The sequence below is a fragment of the Nannobrachium achirus genome (assembly GCF_963921795.1).
Source record: "Nannobrachium achirus genome assembly, chromosome: 7".
NCBI classification, from domain to species: Eukaryota; Metazoa; Chordata; class Actinopteri; order Myctophiformes; family Myctophidae; genus Nannobrachium; species Nannobrachium achirus.
The window spans coordinates 10,657,756-10,680,255 of NC_137816.1; the positions used below are offsets into that span (position 1 = coordinate 10,657,756).

The window sequence follows — 22,500 nt, forward strand, 5'->3', positions numbered from 1 at the left end:
TGCTCAACATGTAGAATGTCTGTCCCCACAGGGACTCTTTCCAGACAATAATGAACTATATTAGTCACACACAGTGGAGGTAAAGAAGAGGTCAGGAGGACAGGAGAGATGAGCAGAGGAGGACACAGAGAAGGGACTGAGGGGCGATACTGTAGATGGAGAGGAGAGAGGAGAAGTGAGGAGAGATGGACAGAGATTTGGTTGGACATTAAGAGTGTGTGTGTGTGCGTGTGTGCGTGGGCGCATGTGTGTACAGTACACAGTATGGGCGCGTGCAAGTGTGTGTGATGAGGGTGTTTGAATGCAGGTCACGCCTCAGTGTAACCGAGCAAGACAGACATGGGATTTAGTGGTACATGTGCACGTGTACACACGGATGCACGTGCACGCGCGCACACACACACACACACACACACACACACACACACACACACACACACACACACACACCCTGAAGGAAATGCTCTTTAGAGCAGAATGAAATATAATATAAAGCGAGACATTGTCTTCCAAAACTGGTTCTCTGTGCACTACTCTCTCCCTCTCTCCCTCTCTCTCTTTCTGTCTGTCTGTCTGTCTGTCTGTCTGTCTGTCTGTCTGTCTCTCACACTCAAAATCTAGGTTACGACAAGAATCTATTTCTGCTAGGACAGAATGGACGTGTCATTGTCTATACACATACAGTCAGTTGTCATTGATGCAGACATGTAATCTGTTGTAACTCTGAGTGCTAAACGCTGTGATTTTTGCCTTCAGCCAAAAGTACAAAGCATCCCAATGATGACATGTCACCGCTGAGAAGCACCAGTGAAGTCCACCAACATCGTTGCCAGTATGCTACTGGCAAACCACTCCAAACTACTCCACCAGTATTTTTATGTCACTCCACAGCCCCTCGATTGCCTGGAGTGCCACTCCAAAGCAGACAGAGCAGCCGCTCCCGGGAACAAACAGTGTGCTATTGTTAAACAGCCTTTATATTCAGAAAGCACAAACCACAATACACTTAATAGAAATGCATTGAATACAGTAGGCTTCCTGGCTGCAATCGTGACGTAACGAACTGGGTCAAGCAATTGCTGAAAGGATGATATCAGAGACAGAGAACAGACGAAAGATTCTACCTGGAGGCCTTCAAGCATTGCTGTGAGAAAACACACAAATTAGCACTTGGCACTAGGCCTGTCCTCTAAAAATCGACGAATCGACGCGTCGTTTTAAGCCCCCGGAATCGACGCCAATTGTCTGAGTCGAGCCGTCAAAAATATATATATTTTTTTATCACACCAGTTACTGTGGTGCGGTATGAGAGCGCTGGACTGTGACTGTCATGTAATTCTTAACCGCTTGGAGAGGAAATGCGTCGACGTGTTGTATTCTACTTGAGAGCTGGCCAAAGAAGCAGCAGATGAGAGCCAGCGTGACGCGCTTTCACTTTCACTGCCGTGGGTGTGTGGTGGTCTCAGACTCAGGCTGAGGAATAGCGACGGGCGAACTGTTTTCTTTTTATTATCTCGCACCAGATCGGCAACATAGCTCTTTTGATACAGCAGCGCTGTGCTCTGAGAAAATACAACTTGTGGAAATAATACACAACATGCTGATGCTGTCAAAGAGATGCATTATTCTCTCCTCCGTTGTTCCACAATTAACAATTACGCACGGCTGGACGCAATCTTATCGTCATTAATGTCCAGTGTCCACCGCTATCATGTTTCAATATGCACGGTAGTTCATGGATCTAATTCACTTTAAAGGCTCAAAACATATTGCTGTTTTATTGTATTACGTTGACGTGGTTTAAAAGCTTAAAGCACACTTTTTTTTTTCTTTTTTCTTTTTTTTTTATATAAACGATTTGTCGACGCGTCGGATTAACCCCCGCGACTCGAGTCGACTTGATAAATCCTGCGTCGAGGACAGCCCTACTTGGCACAGGGGTTGGGGGTTCAAATCCACTGCTTCTATACGAAGGGAAGCCAGGCGGGGACGGTGATTCCTACCGGCAGGGAAGGCACATGTCAGCGGGGAATGTAGAATGGGGAAGTAGGACGGAAGCACTCCTCCTCACTAGTAAAGTACAACTACAGAGGTAAGCAGTGAGAATAATTAATTGGCTTAACGGCTAAATTGGGAGGGAAAAAGGGTCAAATAAGGTGTGAGGTCCCTCACACCTACCTTGAACTGCCGGGGCTTTGCCAGAGTACCCGTCGTACCCGTCTGTCTGTGTCCCTTTTATGCCCATATATGGAGATACCTGATTATCATACGCCCATACCCTGTATATTTTCAGGCCCATAATGGGCATATTGGTTGAATCGGCAGGTCTGGACAACTGGATATCCATCTATGCCCATGTAATGGACATAGCCTCGGCGGTGGGCTTCGCACCTCCTCGAGTAAGTTTGCTGATGCGCGTGTCAAGTTTACATGTGGTTCCTATGACCACATTGGGCAGGTCGGATGTGTGTCTCAGTGTAAGTGACTCTTATGTCTGTCATAGTGACATGCCTATATACTGTATGTTATGTTTTATGGCTTTGTCACTTGTCACTTTTATGCCCATAAATGGAGAACGTATAGTATATCGCATGCCAATATGGGCGTTCCTCCTTTTGTGCCCATTTGGGCACCCATGGCACAAAAGGCTGATTTGTTTGCGCCTGATGCCATGTCAACACATTGAGGTTAGACAACACACTCTATTGGGCGTAGATAAATTGGAAACTCAGTCATTATATGGTTATGGCTGAGTCATGAGTGGGTGTGACAACGTGGTCCTCCTTTAGGCCACTATTTATATAAGTTCAATAAAATAGAAAACACACAACACATTTTCTCTTTGCGTCCTTTTGCTTACTGAGTATATTATGGCCATTAGCATACCACTTGGACTTGACATTCTGAGCAAAAACTTGGAAAGAGCCTTGGGAGACTCCAGTCAACTACAGTATGTAAAGGGGTTCTCCCAAAAGCCTGAGTAGACAATTAAATTACAATTCTTTTAAAAGTGAAATACCCCTTTAATTTATGAATATTGTTTGGTTGTATTTTTGTGTTTTGGCCACAGTGCCTCACACACACACACACACGCACACGCACGCACACACACACACACACACACACACACACACACACACACACACACACACACACACACACACACACACACACACACACACACACACACACACACACACACACACACACACACACACACACACACACACACACACACACACAGTGACACCTGAGCTATGAAACATGGCATGGTCTCCCAGCTGGTAGACCTGTAATAAATGTCCTCTCAGCCAGATGTGTGTATGTTTGGAAACCTGGCCAGATGTATGTGTTTACAATACACATGTGTGTAATGTGGCCTTGTTACCTGCCAGCCAAGACAGAGTATGTGCATGTGTATGTGTATTGGTACACGTTGGCCTGTGTGTGTGGTGTGTGTGTGTGTGTGTGTGTGTGTGTGTGTGTGTGTGTGTGTGTGTTATTTACGAGTTGCATCTGGCATGTAGCACTTGAAAACATGGACATGACTGGACACACACACACACACACACACACACACACACACACACACACACACACACACCACACACACACACACACACACACACACACATACATACAGACAGAAGCACCCCTCCCCCCCCCCCCCCCCCCCACACACACACACACACACACACACGCACACGCACACAAAAACAGTTACTGTACATATTTATACCTTGAGAACCAGAGGAGAGGAGAGGAATGATGTTCATCATCATCAGAGTCGTGTATTACAGTAGGTCTATATATAAACAGTACCGTATATAGCTTGAATAGTATATAGTGTGATATTATAATATAACTCAGGCCATATTGGCCAGGTTTCCCAAAGCGATTTTAGCCCATCGCCATCGTAGCTCATGCATGGTCGCTTTCTCCCCATGTTTCCCCATGTATTTCCTGGCGTTCCCCATGATAAAAAGGCTTCTTAATCTTATTAAAGAACAAGGAGGATACGGGTAATTATAGAATGCCGTACCGTATTTAGACAGGTGTGAGACTTTATTAAGCACTTTGTTTGTGAAATCTGAATGTTGGTGTAGTTGTAGGAGGCTAAATAAGTCGCTCTGCCCGAACCCATGCAAACCTGGGAACATGACGGCCGGGGCTTGGTCTCTACGACCATGCATGAGCTACGATGGGCTAAAATCGCTTTGGGAAACCCGGCCATTTAGCTGAGGCCAAACTGGTCAAAAACATCAATTTGGTGCACTTGGTGGAGAGTTTTTGATTTTTGGTATGGTGTTAGATATGGGTATACATACTAAAAGTTTGGGAAAAAATAATTACCGGAAAGGCCTCATTTTCAAGATGGCGTCCACGATGGCTGCCGGGAGCTAAAAATGCCTATTTAATGTGTAAAAAGTCATAATAAATCTGCAGTTGGTGAAGAGTTTTTGATTTTTGGTTAGGTATGGGTATAAGGTTTTCAAAAACCATTGCAAACACGTTGGGCTAGCCCCCTAGTGGTCTGTTTGCAATGAATCAGATATTAGATACGTCAGTATATTGTAGACCACTAGGGGGTGAGCCCAACTTGTTTGCGATAGTTTTTGAAAACCTTATACCCATACCTAACACCATGTCAAAATGTAAAAGCTAATTACCAAGTGCATATTTTGAATGAATGAATTTCTACACATTAAATAGGCATTTTTAGCTCCCGGCAGCCATCGTGTACGCCATCTTGAAAATGATGCCTTTCCGGTAGTTATTTTTTTCCTAAACCTTTAGTATGTTGTTTATCATACCCAATAGTAACAGAAACCATTGAAAAATCTCTTTTATCAATTATTTGGGGTTTAAACCATATACTGACAAATCTACTATTGAATTCATTGCAAACAGACCACTAGGGGGCGAGCCCAAATTGTTTGCGATGGTTTTTGAAAACCTTATACCCATACCTAACACCATACCAAAAATCAAAAACTCTCCACCAAGTGCACAAACTTTCCCAGTTTGGCCTCAGCTACATTGTACATTGTGATACAAATCTGTTTTTAATAACAAATTCATTACACTGTTGGGAAATCCGAGCAGGACTACTGTACCATTTTGTTTGCCAGAAACATTAATTCTCGATAACAGTAATGTTAATATGCTTATTCAATTAAAGGAGAATTCCGGGATCGGAGGGTCTGGTTGTGTTGTTCTCTACCCAAAAATTGGTCCTGGTGTGTTTTTTTTGTGTTTTTTGTGTGTGTTTTCAGGCAATCTTGTCCATTCGCCCGACCCGCCCACAGCTCCACAAAGGAGACGTTGGTTACAATGATAATCCGCATATTTCTATTGCTCAAAAAACACATTTTTGTCGTACGTAATGTCACTAGTCACTACACAGTATCAATTCCTACTGGGCGCCGCCATTATTGTGTAAAAGCTGTGATGCGCAAACATGAGTTCAAAGATTTGTGTTTTGTAAACAATAATGGCAGCCTTCTAGGCTGCAATTCTCCTTTAAAGCATTGTTGTGAATAATTAAGGCTATGTGTATGTAATAAACAAATTATCACATCATTATTATTATTATTCATCTACGTATAATATTATATTGTGTGTATACGTTGTGACACTCTGAACTCACCTGGCAAAGAACGATGCAGCCGCAGAGGTGCTGCTGGTTGATGTGGCAACAGCCGGAGTGTGAGAGGGTGAATATGTGTGAGAGGGAGAGTTTGTGTGAGAGGGAGAGTTTGTGTGAGAGGGAGAGTTTGTGTGAGAGGGAGAGTTTGTGTGAGAGGGAGAGTTTGCGTGAGAGGGAGAGTTTGTGTGAGAGGGAGAGTTTGCGTGAGAGGGAGTGTGCTGAGTGTGCGAGGGTGAGTGTGTGTTGTAGCGGTTGAGGGCGGCTTCTGTCAATCCTTCTCTAGAACCTTCTGAGATCATCTGAGAGATCTGAAGAGAAAAAACAAACGAGAGATGGAGAGAGAAAGAGAGAGAGAGAGAGAGGTTCATCACTAAAACATAATGTAGCATTTGAACATAATGTTGAAGAGATATTCAACATCTAGAAACATAAATGCCCTACTGTGTTTATTCATTTCAATTGCACTAGTCAGACAGGGTTATAAATGTATTTAGACTCATCAAGGGTGTATTTTGGGTATAACATAAAATAAAGCTGGTTAAAGTGCAACTGACTCTTCTCTCTGCATTGCACCAGGCCACACCTCATTTTAAGACCAAAATGCCCATGGGTGCAATATGGGCACAAGATCATTTGATATTTATACACAGTGCCTGGTGCATGATGACGCACTGTGCATCGGGCATCACGCTGCCGAAGGGCACCAAATAAAGAGGAAAAAAAGAAAAAAAGAAGAAGAGCCAAGCCCATCATCATCAATGCCTGATCAATGGTTTCATCCATTTGAACTGGGGGCGGGGTCAAAGCGCAGTCAGCGACTAACGCTGCACTCCCTCAGACAGACACTCAACCACTGTGGAGATTTGACGGTCATAGATCTGATGCTTTGCAAAAGTAAGAATCAAAAGTTTTTTCCATAGCTTATCCCTGCCCAGCTCTGACTGATTCATATTTAGATCAGTTGGAAAACAACTATGGTATTTCAACTTTGGCAGTGCTGTTATGGCGCTGTACTGTTAGATAATATATGTTATAGGCTGTTGTTATAGCCCTAGGCCTATGGGTAACCGGTCTATACCCGCCAACAAACCTTTTCACCCTGATCTTTTCCCACCAACCTCGCGCTGACCGCTCGGTGGAACGGTTCTAGTATTCTTGGATTTGTTCTACTGAGGATACAGTTAAATAATTATAACTTTAGGGATAAGTATATCTTTACTGAGGTTAAGATTAGGAATAGGGTTAGGTTATGTCACGCGGGGGAGGTGTCGTCGCGGGGGCACCCAACAGCCAATTGTGCTTAGGACACCAAAATGAGTTGCAGCGGCCCTGTTTATACAACATGGGAGTGTGAAAATTACAATGGCCGAAGTGGGAAAACATGAATGATAATTGCGTTGTGCATAGCACCATCTTGCACCGGTGGAAGAAAGGGCTGAATGTCTGTAATTGATTTAAAACAAAAGCCTTTCAATAAATCTTTGTTCAGTGAGATAACATAATTTACCACTGCAGAATAAACATGAGTTACTCTACTGCAATGGAACTATTACAGTATATAATATATATTATTATACACTCAACTTAATATGCAAAATGTCTTTGTAGGGTGGCGTAAATGCACACACACAAGGGGCGCGCACGCACGCACACGCACGCACGCACGCACGCACGCACGCACGCACGCACGCACGCACGCACGCACGCACGCACGCACGCACGCACGCACGCACGCACGCACACACACACACACACACACACACACACACACACACACACACACACACACAGCTCAGGCATGTCAGCCGGCTATATTCAGTGAGAACATCGTGACTCTATGCTGTCTTTGTTCATTAAGTTTATTTAGATTGTACGTTTAGAAGAGTCTCTCTGTGTGTGTATGTGTGAGTGTGTGCGTGTGCATGCTCTCTCTCTCGCGCGCTTGCGCCCGTGTGTGTGTGTCAGACAGACAGACAGACAGACAGGAGAATGTTTATGATCTGTCTGCAGATAGACAGGAACAGACACACCCTCCTCTTCTCATCTTTCTGAAATAGCTGCCCTCTTGTCTTTATTAGGGGGATTTGTGATTGTTCTTCCAATCAGTAAATCTGCCTTCCCAAGCATGAAAAGAAATAAACAAATGTTTGCACATACAGTAGGACAAGTCCGGCTATGCCTAAACCTCCCGCCAAATTTTTGGCTCAGTTGACATCAAACTCTATAAATAAATAATAAAGCTCAAATGATCACAAAAGAAATGTCAAAATACTTAAATAATAGATGTAGTGTGGAGAATTACAGGATTGTTTCTCAGAAACAACATTTTTGACAGCATTTAAAGTGACAGTATATCCTCATGTATCCAATTTGCAGTTAACACATTTAAACATCGGTTTATTGTCATACCTCCAGACAAGGTCCCCCATTGGGATAACAGCGCCATCTGGCGATGCAACAGAGTAAAACTCATATCCTCCCGTACGAGAAATATCATTTGTCGGAAGGGCTGTCAATCACAAACGAGGGCACCGCCCCCGAGTGTATATAAGCCCTGCGGGCTATCATAACTTCCTCTTCCGCACCTCTGCTTACCTGCAACTAGAGTGTCGCGAACTCAGCCATATAAGTATAATTTTCTGTAAAGTTTAGCCTAAGCGTTGGCTAGGAAGTCGGCCACTGGCCTTTATAGAATATCTCCTGTACGTCTTTATTCTTCAGTTCCAACAGTTTCGGCGTTCTCACCTGTTTCCTCGCTGTAAGTTTCCAGCTTCTTCTCTGAGCTTGTTATTGTCCGATAGCCTCTTGTAGCTTAGCCTAGCTTCAAGCTATCGATGTTCCACGGCCCTCGGCTAGCATGCTGCTATCCTTGTTCCCCTGGAAGTGTGCTCGATGCTGGAGACTTATCGCTGGTGAGGACACCCACCCTCGGAATTTCCTTCGATGATCCCGCAGGCTGCTTCATGTGGTGAGTCTTTCGAGTGTTAGCAAGTGCCTTGCTTGCTCGTTCCTTTGTTTGGTAGCCTCATGCTAGAAGGCCCTCACCAGGGCACTGATTGCTAGCGCGCCCTAGCTGGGTGTCGCTATTGTCTTTACTTCTAGCTGGCTAGGACTTTCCAATGTTTGTCCGGTGGTTTCTCGTGTTGTCCCCGCCGCCCTGGTCTCGCCGACCAGGGCTACGGGCCTCTCCTGGCAGGTTTTGTGGGCACGCAGCGGTGCCCGCTGTTTGTGCTTCCTTCACTTAGCCTCCACTAGCCTTGTGGCCTGCCTGGTTTTTTCCCTCCACCGGATTCTGCTGCCTCCGGGGCTCGCGGCGCTGTACGCCACAGCGCTGCTTCTCGCCCCGGGCCGCAGCCTGCAGCCACTACGCCTATAGGGGGCTCCAGCGCGCCGCTGGTGCCCTACGGCGGACGGCTGCAACGTCACGGGACTACTTGCTGGTTCTCGCCCTCTCTCCCGCCGGTTCGGCTGGCCGCCGTCCCAGGGAGGAGAACCTGCTAGCCCGCCCGGCCGCTCCCACGCCGGGGGCGGCTAGCGGCGTGGTTTTTTCCCGCCTGCAGCCACGACGCCACGTTGTTTCTGCCTCCGGGGCTCGCGGCGCTGTACGCCACAGCGCTGCTTCCCGCCCCGGGCTGCAACCTGCAGCCACTACGCCTATCGGGGGCTCCAGCGCGCCGCTGGGGCCCTACGGCTGGCGTTCTGCAACTTCACGGGACCACACGCCGGCCCTCGCCCTCTCTCCCGCCGGTTCGGCTCCGCCGTTCCAGGGAGGAGAGCCTGCTAGTCCGCCCGGCCGCTCCCACGCCGGGGGCGACTAGCGGCGGCTCCGGTTCCCGCCTGCAGCCACGACGCCTATTGGGGGCTCCAGCGCGCCGCTGGTGCCCTACGGCTGGCGTCTGCAACTTCGAGGGACCCCGCCCGGCCGCTTCCACGCCGGGGGCGGCTAGCGGCGGCTCCGGTTCCCGCCTGCAGCCACGACGCCTATTGGGGGCTCCAGCGCGCCGCTGGTGCCCTACGGCTGGCGTCTGCAACTTTGAGGGACCCCGCCTGGCCGCTCCCACGCCGGGGGCGGCGAGCGGCGACGCCGGTTCCCACCCTCTCTCCCTGGTACGGCTGGCGCCGTTTTATTCAGGGGAGAGAACCTACTGGTCCGCCTGGCTGCCCCCACGCTGGGGGTGACTAACGGCGACTTCCTCCTCCTTCCCCTTGGATTTTTCGTTCTCGGCCATGCTGGCTGAGCCCGGATCTTCCTGGCACGCTTATGTTCTGGTGGCACGCCTCCGAACAACGCTGTTAAAAGCGGGGATGAATTTGAGAGTGAGGATGAGGAGGGATGGAATTGGGTTGAAGGCTCTTCTCCCAGTATTCCTCCTACAAGTGAGTCTTGCAAGTCCTCGGTTCCACGAGGACCCTGCATCCTTCCGCCCACCTCCGCCTCTACCCCCTCTCTCCCCTCCTCCATGCAGAAGGAGGGGAATGGGTCGGCGGCGCCCCAGTACATCCCGCTCTCCCCTCCACTGTGCCAGTGGAAGGGGGCCTGGGTCTGCGGCACCCGGACTGTGGTTTTTTCCACATGGTGGGGCTCAAGGAGACCACTTACTTGCGCCTAAGCGCACTGAACACAGCTCTCCCCACAAGGCTTGTGGGAAGTGGGTGTGTTAGATGACATAGGGTTGAGGGCCTAGCCCTCCACGGGGTCTGGGTTCCGTGACGGCACACGGTCCTCCTCCCCCCGAATGCAGACGTTTGAGTTCTGTCCCACGCAGGGGAGAATGAAAATCTCTGTTGCCCAGTAGCTTTTTCCCATGTCATCAGTAAGAGTATGGTAGTCGAAACAAAACCTTTGTTTACCTACCTCTCAGTCCCTAGCACAAAGGACCCTCCTCTCTGCTTACAGCCAGTCAGTGTATAGAGACCCATGCAGGGTTCTTTATTCACTCAATGGATTACTTATTGTCCCAGTCCTGCAGACTGGTGACAATTAAAAGGTTTTTCCCTGGTTTGCAATGGGCTCCACTGTTTTGCTATTAGTCACAATAACAAAGCTTCTCTTCTGTGCTATTCTCCTCTGTCTCCACTGAGCGGCACTGTCGTGCCGAGTTCAGTTCAGAACAGGAGTATGGAGTGTTATGTACAGCATCTTAACACTCTTCAGGGACGCCGAGCCGGACTCCTCCCACAGAACCTGTGGGATGAGGTGGCGTAAATGACCTTGGACTGTGGGTACAGGGGTCCCTGACTACACAGGGACCTCCTTCCCCCAGGCGCTAATATTTATTTTCCTTATTCCATGCAGGGATAATGAAAATGGTTACTGACTCCCTTGTCCCCAAGTTTAAAAAAAAAAAAAAAAAAAAAAAAAAGTGTTTTGAGCGAGCGTGGCCTGCTCACTCCTACACTTGCACGGACAACCTCTTATCGCTTGCAACCGCTCAGTATAATGAAGCCCATGCAGGGCTTTCTACTCACTCACAATAACAGATTTCCCAGTCTTGCAGTCATGCAGACAGGTTACAATCAGAATGGGTTGCAGACATGCTGAGGTTCCCACCCATGTTAACTGCGGTTCACAGTGGTGCGGTTTTTCCTATGTGCAATTTTCCTCTGCCTACACTAAACGGCACTGTAGTGTCGATTCTAGTGCAGGACAGGAAGTGTTTCACTATCGGTGTGTGGGATTATGAGTTGGCCTAATTTTCCCTGCAAGGAACTATTAAAGGCCTCAGATCTGGTTTAAACGTTTACACGTTCTTCCCCGTGCTGGGGTAAATGTTTTTACGTAACAAACCGTATTTCGCAGAATGCTCTTTCTGTTTCTCTTTCCACCACCGTTCAACATGTTGACGTCACGTCCGTTGGCGCGGCCGTCACCGGATAAGGAGGGGAGCTTCCCGGATACGGAAGTGCTAATCCCCTACGTTCCTTCTCCCCCGTGCAACCTAACGGTTTCTCCCTCGTTTCACAGCACGTTAGCACGTTGTGTGAAACGGTTAGGTTCCGAACGGAACCCTTGTTTATTTAATACCCTTGATGGTATTCTGATAAACATTGGAGACTGTGCAATCCGAGCAATGGGTGTTACGTCAGTAACACGTGGCCTTAGATTGCATTTCTTGAACCACCCCCGCTTCCAGCTGGGGTATTTACACTCGAGCCCGCGCTTGTAAGCAGGGGCTCTGAGTGAGGAAATAAGCTCGGTACTATGCAATGGTGCTGTAGTAGAGCTCTTACGAGACCTGAACCAGCTTGGTTTCTGGACTCGAATTTTTTCCTGGTTCGGGAAAAAAGGGGGGGGGGGGGGGGGTGCATCCCTTCTGGATTAGGGATATCACACCAACTTGGTGTTGGCCCACCTGAAGGCCTTGGGTTTTCAACGTCTTTTTGGCAAAAGTATGTTGACGCCCTCCCAGCAGATCTCCTTCTTGGGGATACCTCTGGATTCGACCACGATGTCTACCCGCCTCTCTCTGGAGGGGGTGGACAGGTTCCTGACGTGTCTTCGCTCCTTTCAAATTGGACCAAGTGGTCAGTTACAAGGAGTGTATGAAGTTGGCAGGGCTGATGGCTTCAGCGGTGCAACTTCTTCGCCTGGGCAGGTTTCTTATGAGACCGTTCTGGCGGTGGACACTGACGCTCAGGATTCCTCCCCTGCAAGTGTGCAGGGAAGTGGTGGTCAGCCAGGCCTGCATGGACGCGCTGGTCCCATGGCGGGACCAGGCGTTGTTAATGAGTGGAGTCTCCATAGGCGTGGTGGTGTCACGCAAGGTGATCACCACAGACGCCAGCCGCTCGGGCTGGGACGCCACCCACGAGGGGCGCTCAGCCAGGGGTCTGTGGACCCCGGCCACGTTGGAGTACCACTTCAGTTATCTGGAGTTAATGGCGATCTACTTGGCTCTCAAGTATTTCGAACCGTTTCTCCGGGGTTTGTCATGTCCTGGTCAGGACGGACGACATGGCAGCCTTGTACTTTCTCAACAAGCAAGGCGGCCTCTCCTCGCGCACGCTGGATCAGCTGGCGCGCGAGATGACTCTCTGGTGCGTACCGCGCCTGAGGTCCTTTAGAGCCTCCCATGTTCCAGGCCTTCAGAACGGCGGCGCCGATCTGTTGTCCAGGGGGGAGCCTCGCTACGAGGTTTGGTCTCTCCACCATGCGGTGGTGAGACAGATCTTCTCCAGGTTCGGTCAACCTCGGTTCGATCTCTTTGCTTCCCAGGAGAACGCGAAGTGCCCCCTCTACTTCTCAGTGAGGGGACCTTCGCCTCTGGGGGTGGATGCGTTCGCACACGAGTGGCCGGAAGGCCATCTCTATGCGTTCCAACCGCTGGAACTGATCCTTCCCACACTGGAGAGGATCAGGAGTTCCAACCTGGAGGTTCTTCTCGTGGCACCGTCCAGGGGAGTGTGGAGGTCTCTGATCACCCCACTGCTCTACCGGTCCCCCTGGCAGCTCCCCTTGCATAGGGACCTGCTGCGCCAGGCGGGGGACGATATCTTCCATCCCGACCCCCAGGCCCTAGACCTGTGGTTTTGGCCTGTGAGAGGGAGAACCTGCTAGCCGCAGGCTTCTCAATGGCGGTTGTAGCTACTTTTCAGAGTGCTAAAGCCCCCTCCACTAGGGTGGTATATGATGGAAGGTGGAATGTTTTCTTGGACTGGTGTGAGCTACAGGAGCCACCTGTGGTGGCTCACTTGGCTCCAGCCCAGAAGGCGTTAGTTTCTTGCGGGACCGCCTGGACCTTGGTCTGGCGTTCTCTACGCTTAGGGGTTATTTAGCGGCTTTTGATGCCTGTCACCTGGGGGTGTCAGGCATGGGCCTATCTAAATTCCCTGAGGTGGTCAAGTTCATACACGGTGTCGACCGTTTAAGGCCTGTGACTAGATTTTTGTTCCCTGCTTGGGATCTACAAGTGGTTCTTGAGGGCCTTTGCAAGGCACCCTTTGAACCGATTGGGAGGACCTCTTTGAAACATTTAAGTTTCAAGACAGCTCTTTTGCTTGCCTTGTCTACGGCTAAGCGTGTGAGCGACCTTCATGCGCTCTCTGTGAGCCCTGATTGTATGAGGTTTCTCAATAATGACTCCAAGGTTCTTCTTAAACCTCTATTGAGTTTTATTCCTAAGAACCGAGTGGTCCCGAAGGAACCTGTTGTTTTGACGGCTTTCCATCCTCCTCCGGTTGCATCGGAGGAGGATAGGCGCCTTCATTGTCTTTGTCCAGTTAGGGCCCTGAAGGCCTACTGTGACAAGACGGTGGACAGCAGTTCTACTTCTCAGCTTTTCGTGGTCATGAATGCCCGTCAGCGAAAAGCGGTGTCCAAACCCACTCTGTCGAGATGGATTGTGGATGCTGTTAGGTTGGCTTACACCCGGGCTGGGTCTGAAGTGCCGGAAGCACTTAAGGCCCACAGTACTAGGGGTGTGTCTACCTCTAGGGTTTTGTCCAAAGGTGTCTCCATTGAGGAGATTTGTGCGGCGGCGAATTTGTCTTCGCCGTCCACCTTTGCGACCTACTATCACCTGGACGTTGCGCCTTCTGCTATGGCGCATACGGTTCTAGGTGCTGCTGCCCCGCCTACTATGTAGTGGGGCGGCTCTCTCCCCTTCCTGGGACAGCATGCTACTGTCTCTAGGATACCTGGGGGGGGACCCTGAGTCTTTCCCTTATATTACTGTAGTATTATAAGGCGGACCTGTGTCTGCCCTTAGTGCATAAGGCAGGCCTCGGGCTGTCAGGGTCTCTTTTCTGTCTAAACACGCCCAGGCCCTGTGGGCCTGGGTCGGATCAGTCCTGAAAGGGGTCACGTCGGTTGACGGGACCTCCTTCCGGGTGTGGTCGGTGTGAACGACAGTCTTGTCGGTTCATGGCTTCTCGGGGAGTGTATGAGTCCCAATGGGGGACCTTGTCTGGAGGTATGACAATAAACGTATAGGTTCCGAACGGAACCATGTTTATTTAATACCGGAGGACAAGGTCCCCCGAATAAAGCCCCTCGGTTCGCTAGTTGCGGGCGCAGAGGTGCGGCTTTAGAGGAAGTTATGATAGCCCGCAGGGCTTATATACACTCGGGGGCGGTGCCCTCGTTTGTGATTGACAGCCCTTCCGACAAATGATATTTCTCGTACGGGAGGATATGAGTTTTACTCTGTTGCATCGCCAGATGGCGCTGTTATCCCAATGGGGGACCTTGTCCTCCTAAATAAACATGGTTCCGTTCGGAACCTATACGTTTTCTCAATTATGGAACAATCCATTTTTGTACAGTATGATGTTATCAGTATATGCTCATATCTATTGGAATGCCCATATATGGACATATCTGTAGGATCGGTGTTTCTGGACAACCGTATTAGAATGACTCGGCAGTGAGGACCACACTCCCTTGAGTCCTTGAGCTCACAGAGTTTGGAATTATATGCCTATAATATGGCCGTATCAGGTTTGTTCATGGTTATGTCTGGGTCATATAGTAAGATGCCTATGGGCGTTTTGGCGTTTGTTTATGCTTATGTCTGAGTCACAGTGACGTGGCTGTGGTCCTATCTATATACGGTAGGACCTACTAGGTATTCAGGAGTGTACAACTGTCTTTCTTTTTGTTCTGTAGTGTTTTCTTTTACGTCCATATATGGAATGTACATGCTCAATGTCGCCAATCGGCTTGTGATGATTTCATATGGACATGCCCACAGCGGCAATGCTTAACGCAAGAATGAATCACCATTTTAGAAAGACCAGAGCCCGATCAGCGTCAGAGAGAAAGAGAAAGACAGAGAAGAGGGAAGGAATCTATGCACAGTACTCCATCCTTCTATATTCTCTCTAATTCTCTATTCTGTCCTTTCTCATTTCATTCTCCTTTTGTCAATAAACATAAACCTGTGATTAAATGCGTATGTGTTTGTGCATGCCTTTTGTGTGTGTGTGTGTGTGTGTGTGTGTGTGTGTGTGTGTGTGTGTGTGTGTGTGTGTGTGTGTGTGTGTGTGTGTTGTGCTAGTACTGCCAGGAGCACTTCTCAGACAGACAGATTCAATAAGCTGCTCTCTCTCGCTCTCTCCACCGCAGCTACATAGCCTATACAAAGCAGGCATTACGTGCTGCTTATTGTATTTGTGCGTGCGCGTGCGTGTGCGTGTGTGTGCGTGTGTGTGTGTGTGTGTGTGTGTGTGTGTGCAATGCATGTATTTGTGCACGTGCATGTGTGCAGGCGAGCCAGGCATGAAATACGGATATGGATTATTGATTATTGTTCTTTATGAGCTGCCAGCAGCCACACAGCAGACCAGATAAATCAAACACCTGCTGCAATAAAGGAACTGCGTGTGTGTGTGTGTGTGTGTGTGTGTGTGTGTGTGTGTGTGTGTGTGTGTGTGTGTGTGTGTGTGTGTGTGTGTGTGTGTGTGTGTGTGTGTGTGTGTGTGTGTGTGTGTGCGTGCGTTTGTGTGTGTGTGCACTCGCGTGTGTGTGTGTGTGTGTGTGTGCGTGTGTCTGGACATTGTCTTCGTAAATCAAGTCTATAATGTCTCTACAGACTGTCTGCAGAGCTCCCAGATCTGTTCCACATATTTCATAAATTCAAGGTAAACTATGTCCCGTTGACTGGTCCACGAGTGAAAGCTGCATGGTATTATATGATCTTTTATAGGAAATGGACAATGTCCACACAGTGGAGAGATCATGATGAATACCTACAAGTATGCGCGTAGCCGGTTTCATTGAGATTAATATGTGTCTTTGACACATCCATGGCTTTTCTTTTCTTTTTACCTGAAAGCCATCCTGACTCTAATCTCCTCCTAAGGCTTCAGGCTGCTCCCACATCTGGTGAGCCAAAGCCATTCTTCACACTGCTTGTCATGGCTCACGACTGAAGCCTTATTTATGCCCCGGCGCGTGTCTGGAACAAGACAGGGTCTAATAAGAGATTCGCAGGGCGTGCCCTTCCTTGTGAATCTCTGAAGTCACGTTGACGATGTCAGGCTTGCCCGAATGGAGGCACAGCGAGATGGTGGATCGGTGATTATGAATTCACAAAATGTGAAATATAATTCACCCACAAGAAAATGTTCAGGGATGGGGCCAGGCTCATACCACATACTGTAGGCTCTGATGCCTGACAGCGCATGGCAGGTTCGAATCCCGATCCCGACAACCTTTGCTGCATGTCACTGTCAGTCTACTGTCCTATCAATAAAAAAAAAAGCCTCCCCAAAAAAGGAAGAATCTTTCAGGGATGTACTTCCTAAGCCTACTGGCAGCATGCACAATACATTATTCATTATTCCTTATACCAGTGTCCCTTTAAAAAAAATCATCCTGGCAGGTCAGCTTTGAGAACAACAGAATGTACATACTGTATACAAGCCAGGGATTGACTGTATGTTTGTGTACGTTAGCAACCACCTTAGCAACCATGGTTTTACCCTAGCAACCAACTGTTTACCCTAGCAACCAACTGTTTACCATAGCAACCATGTTTTTTTACCCTAGCAACCAACTGTTTACCATAGCAACCAGATACGCAGAGCAGGGATCTCCATATATGGGCATAAACAGGTGACATCACACTGATGTCAGATACTCAGAGCAGGGATTTCTCCATAATATATGGGCATAAAAGGGATTCTGTTAGGGATCTCCATATATGGGCATAAAAGGGATTCTGTTAGGGATCTCCATATATGGGCATACAAGGGATTCTGTTAGGGATCTCCATATATGGGCATAAAAGGGATTCTGTTAGGGATCTCCATATGGGCATAAAAGGGATTCTGTTAGGGATCTCCATATATGGGCATAAAAGGGATTCTGTTAGGGATCTCCATATATGGGCATAAAAGGGATTCTGTTAGGGATCTCCATATATGGGCATAAAAGGGATTCTGTTAGGGATCTCCATATATGGGCATAAAAGGGATTCTGTTAGCTGTTAGTGATCTCCATATATGGGCATAAAAGGGATGCTGTTAGGGATCTCCATATATGGGCATAAAAGGGATTCTGTTAGGGATCTCCATATATGGGCATGAAAGGGATTCTGTTAGGGATCTCCATATATGGGCATAAAAGGGATTGTATCCCAGATGATGCCCTGTTAGGAGATCCACACTAACAGAATCCATATATGGTCCTACCGACAGCTGCTATAAGCCAACCCTGGCGATAAGGTCTGAGTCGAAGAAATGCTTCTTTCCTGGCAAGAATTGCCCCTTTATACTGTAGGGCTCGTTTGTGTATTGTATGACATCACGCCACATCATCGGCTGAGGACTGTGTGATGTCATCATATCTCCATATATGGAGAAGTTGCTCATGCCCAAATATGGGCTGGTGAGGTCAGACTTAGTGTGATGCGTAGGTTATCTCCATATATGGAGATTCAACTTCAATGAGTAACCATGGCAAACTGTCAACTGCCCGTATGTCTTGATAATTGGTAAAACAAACTTTTGGCCTATTTGTGGAGATAAGCGACCAACGGTCGCTTATCTCCCGATTAGGGAGTCTTACTGGTGTTGTGAATGTATGTGAGTATTATGTTCCCAGCGGTGTAAAGTAACTAAATACAGGTACTTGAGTACAATTGTGAGGTATTTGTACTTTACTTGAGTATTTCCAATTTCCAATACTTCTACTCCACTACATTTTGGATCCATTCCAAATATTGTGCTTTTACTAATTTTTTTTGGGAAACTTTAGTTAGTTACTTGGTAGATTGATTATTATTACAAAACATACATTAACCACTTCAGCCCAAATACCTTTCGGCCATTTGAAAATAGTCGATCCAGAAGCTCACAAAGCTCCACTGTATGTTCCTCATGACTATGAGAACAGTTCTTTCCCTGAGGCAGCAAGGCCACTTCCCCTCATAGGCAAATCTCTGGGATCGCTTCATACAAATCCATGTATCTTTTTTTGCTGCTCAATGTAATTCTATTACTTTTTCAATATAGACGGAAATGTATATCACAGATTAAGTAAAAGTAAAAAAAAAAAAAAAAAGTAAAACTAAATTACATAGGCCTAATAGAAAAGCACAGTCAAACTGTAACAAAACAGGCACAAGACAACCAGAGCTACACAAATCCACATACTGTACAAGTCAGATATCTTGAGTAAAAGCTATAACCTTAAACAAACTCCTCATACTATTCTGAAGAGTAAAACAAAAAAGAGTAAGAATGCAGACAAAACAGTCCTTCAATGCCCATACTTTTAATTATTATTGTATGCATGTCTCCAATAGGCTATACGTGTATATATAAATGCTATTAAAATCAATTATTTCATTGCCATTTTAATTGGACACAAGTGAGTTTCTTTATAGCAGGTTTTACGCTTAATAACAAGCTAATGAGGGTTGATAATCAGTCAGCTCTGCTCTAATCTGTATGTAATGTATGCTAATGGAATAAATAAGTGCATCTTTGAATCAAATTCAATTCGTTTTGTGAATTGCAAGGTTGAGTGTGTGTGGGCTGAAATGTTCGTCTATTGCTGAACTGTGAATGCTGAAGGAATGGGAAAAATGTATTTGCCTAAAAGCCTATGGCTGAGCAACATCTTACAAAATGTTTTGGCTTGCACTGAGCAAAGCTGGAGTGTTGTCAAGGAAACAATTGAATGAGGCATAGCGTTAGTTCATGCAGGACACAAGAGTCTCGCCCGCCTCAGTTGTAATCAGCTGTCAGTCAGATCCTATTCCTATTCCTCATTCACAGCTCTGCTTGTCATTACATCACATTGTCATACTCCAATCAGAGCTCACACTCTATAACCACCCGGCTCCATTGAGCGTGTCAACGTCAACAGCAACGTCGCGCCACCGCCGACGCTGGGAACGCTCCCGTTTTAATCAATAAAGGGTGCTCCACTGCCGACGACGACGGCAACGTCAACGTCGGACCGCTCGGACGCTCCGGTGACGGCGTCCAAAATGAATCATTTACGAATGTATATAAATTGTTTATTCATAATTAGTTTACTACTTACTAATACCTTACTAATAACATGTAAATGATATTTAAAACAGTTATAAATGTTTAAGTAAATGTCAATAAACAGTTTGTTCATGTTTATTACTCATCTACAAACTGCTTATAAATGTTTATAAATGATTTATAACAGGTCATTATTGTAAAGTGTTACCAAATTTTTTGACGCCGTCCACAATGTCCAGTCATGTATAAATTATGATTAAATGCATTGTAGCCTATATTTAAATGTAGGCTATATACTTGCTTTCTGCTGTTGGATATCCATTCACATCATTCACAAGGGTGACTAGATGTCCCAAAAATCCTAGCATATTTTTTATATAATTACAGTGGTCTTCTTACCACTAAAATGATGTATAAACACAACAGCCTGGGAAACAACTCCTTTCTCATTTCCTCCTCCTAAAACAGGTCAAGGACAAGAGAATCTTTGATTGGTTATTCCAAACACAAGCCCCGCCCCCTACCATACCCACTGATAATGTACTACAATCAAACCCATTTCACATCTGTGCTTCCAGCTGTGCACCGGTTTCACCAAAACCACTGGCCTTCATGTTCATCCCTCCTTCTTCCCCCTGTCCCAATCTCTCTATGACTTCCATCCCCCTTCTGTTGGACTATTCTCTCTATTCTCTCACACTGTATTTGGTCCTGACCTTAACCGCATGAGAGAGGGCTGTCCCCAGAGTCTCAATTATCACTGTATGAATTATTACATCTCTACAACACACACACACACACACACACACACACACACACACACACACACACACACACACACACACACACACACCTCGTGAATTCTAGTAGTCTACTGTCTCCCTATTATCAGGACTCTGAAACCATCCTGTCTACGCCTTCCATCCACCTCTTCTTCCTCTCTTCTCTTCGAACCTTATTTTCTATTACAGTTTTTTGTATCACCTTGTTTCACCAATAAAACAAAGTTTAAAAAAAAAATTACTGTAAGGCTGTAGCACACCGCCTTAGACCTGCCCTACCTACCTCTAATTGGCTTTATCCTGGCAGAGAGGGCCCTGCCCCTTCCTACCAGTCTGTAGCCTTGTCCCAAGATGCACAGCTAATCTCTGACACCACTGGAACGATCAAACGTTGCATGCACACTCCCAGCACTCCACACCACACTTTTCAAATCGGCCTCATGGTGGCGCTATATCATGCCACCGGCCTAAAACTCGTGAACGTGGTTTGTACAATCAAAAACAAATATCCCTGTATTCCTTAGATCATGGGTGAGAAACTTTAATGATGTGAGATGCCACAATTAACATTTCCTTACTCACTCTAGGAGGCACACATTGCATACCTGCACTCTCGCCAGTTTTATACTGCAAACCCCATCCCTCAAATAGCTCAAAATATTCACAAATAATAAATAAATCACATGGTTCTCAACAGTGAAACGTCTAACCTCTAATCACGGACCAAGCTTTACTAAAGTTATTTCGCTTTCTACTATTACATGAATCATTACATACTCTGCCGACGTCTGCATTTGGTTTCTACTCTCTGCTCACATGTACCGGTACATTAACAGTGAGTGTTTGCTGGGTAGTTGTTGAGAGAGGTTGCTGGGTGGTTTCTGGGTGATCGGTGGGTGGTTACTAAGTGATGGCTGAGATGTGTGCTGGGAGATTGCTGGTGGTTGATGGTTGCTCACATGTACTGTAGGCCAATTAAAAGGAGCAGGAGCTACTGTAATTCGTAATCAATTAAATATTAAATATTGAGATATTTAGAAAGGGTGTATAGGGAGTAATGGGATGTGTTTGTATTTCCTTTACTGAGAGTATAATATCGCTCTCTCCCTCTCGCTCAGTATCTATCTCAACCCTTTAAATGTCAGGCCTAAAGAAGTCTTAGATCAAAGACCTTATACACATACACACACCTCAGCCAATAGCAGCCTGATGTGACAGCACACTGTAATATAATAAAAATATGAAAGCTGATATTTTTGTGAATTCATCAATTCTATCAAGGCATACGTGTACGCAAGGCTGTGCAGTAAAACTAGCCAATCGTGTGCAAATCTTCCGGTGTATGGGATGTATATTATACCATTTCACTCCTCCCTTCAGCTGAAGCCGTGCTTTTATTGCCTCATAGTTGATAATCCTTGCATTTCATGTAAGAAAATATATTTTCCATCGAATTGCTTAGTTACAACAACATTGTTGTGGTGAAGTAGTGTTGGCCTCATTGGTCAAGTTTCTAAAGATCGCTATGTACATCTATGATCTATCTACCTACAGGAGATGTCGTTTTTTTTAATCCCACATCTGACAACATAGTAAACGTGTCATCTGTATGAATGTATGAATTATCTGTTATTATCTATAATGTATTAACATCTACACATTCTCAGATAGGCATCAGTTATTGCCGCTCTGTCATTTTCACTCCCTAATGTGTCACAATAGGACTACAAAACGCATGCATTGGAGCTTCAAATACTACTCGAATCAGGTGATTAACCAGCCACCTCGGTGGCTTACCTGGCAGCAATCTGAGTTCCCAGAGGTATTTTTTTTCTGCCACTTTAACCTGGCAGTGACACTTGACTAGTAGGTTAACTTCAACCTCCTGTGATCAAATCACACCATGGATACTAATTCACCCTTTGTCAGCCTTCTGATCGGTCCCTTACTGACCAACCAGTAGGCTCTTTCTGCCTTGTCCCGCCTTTTTTATGTTGAATTTGCTAAAAAACATTTAAAAACATGCCCAGTCACTATACTGCAACTGAGAGGCTCCTTTTAACTGAAACCAAGTTTGAAATGAGAATTGAATACACAAAATAACAATAAGAAGCAACTGAATTT

The 22,500-nt window shown here is 46.6% G+C and overlaps 1 protein-coding gene across 1 annotated transcript in view; it reads right to left on the minus strand.

Annotated features, from left to right (window-relative positions):
* Nucleotides 1-22,500, minus strand: part of kif26ba (kinesin family member 26Ba) — a gene marked incomplete at both ends in the record, with an annotated part of 135,254 nt that overhangs the window by 59,551 nt on the left and 53,203 nt on the right. Inside the window, 2 exon segments of the mRNA XM_080730049.1 lie at nucleotides 5,651-5,751; nucleotides 5,821-5,958. Of these exon segments, the coding sequence (XP_080586175.1) occupies nucleotides 5,651-5,751; nucleotides 5,821-5,958 (239 nt within the window).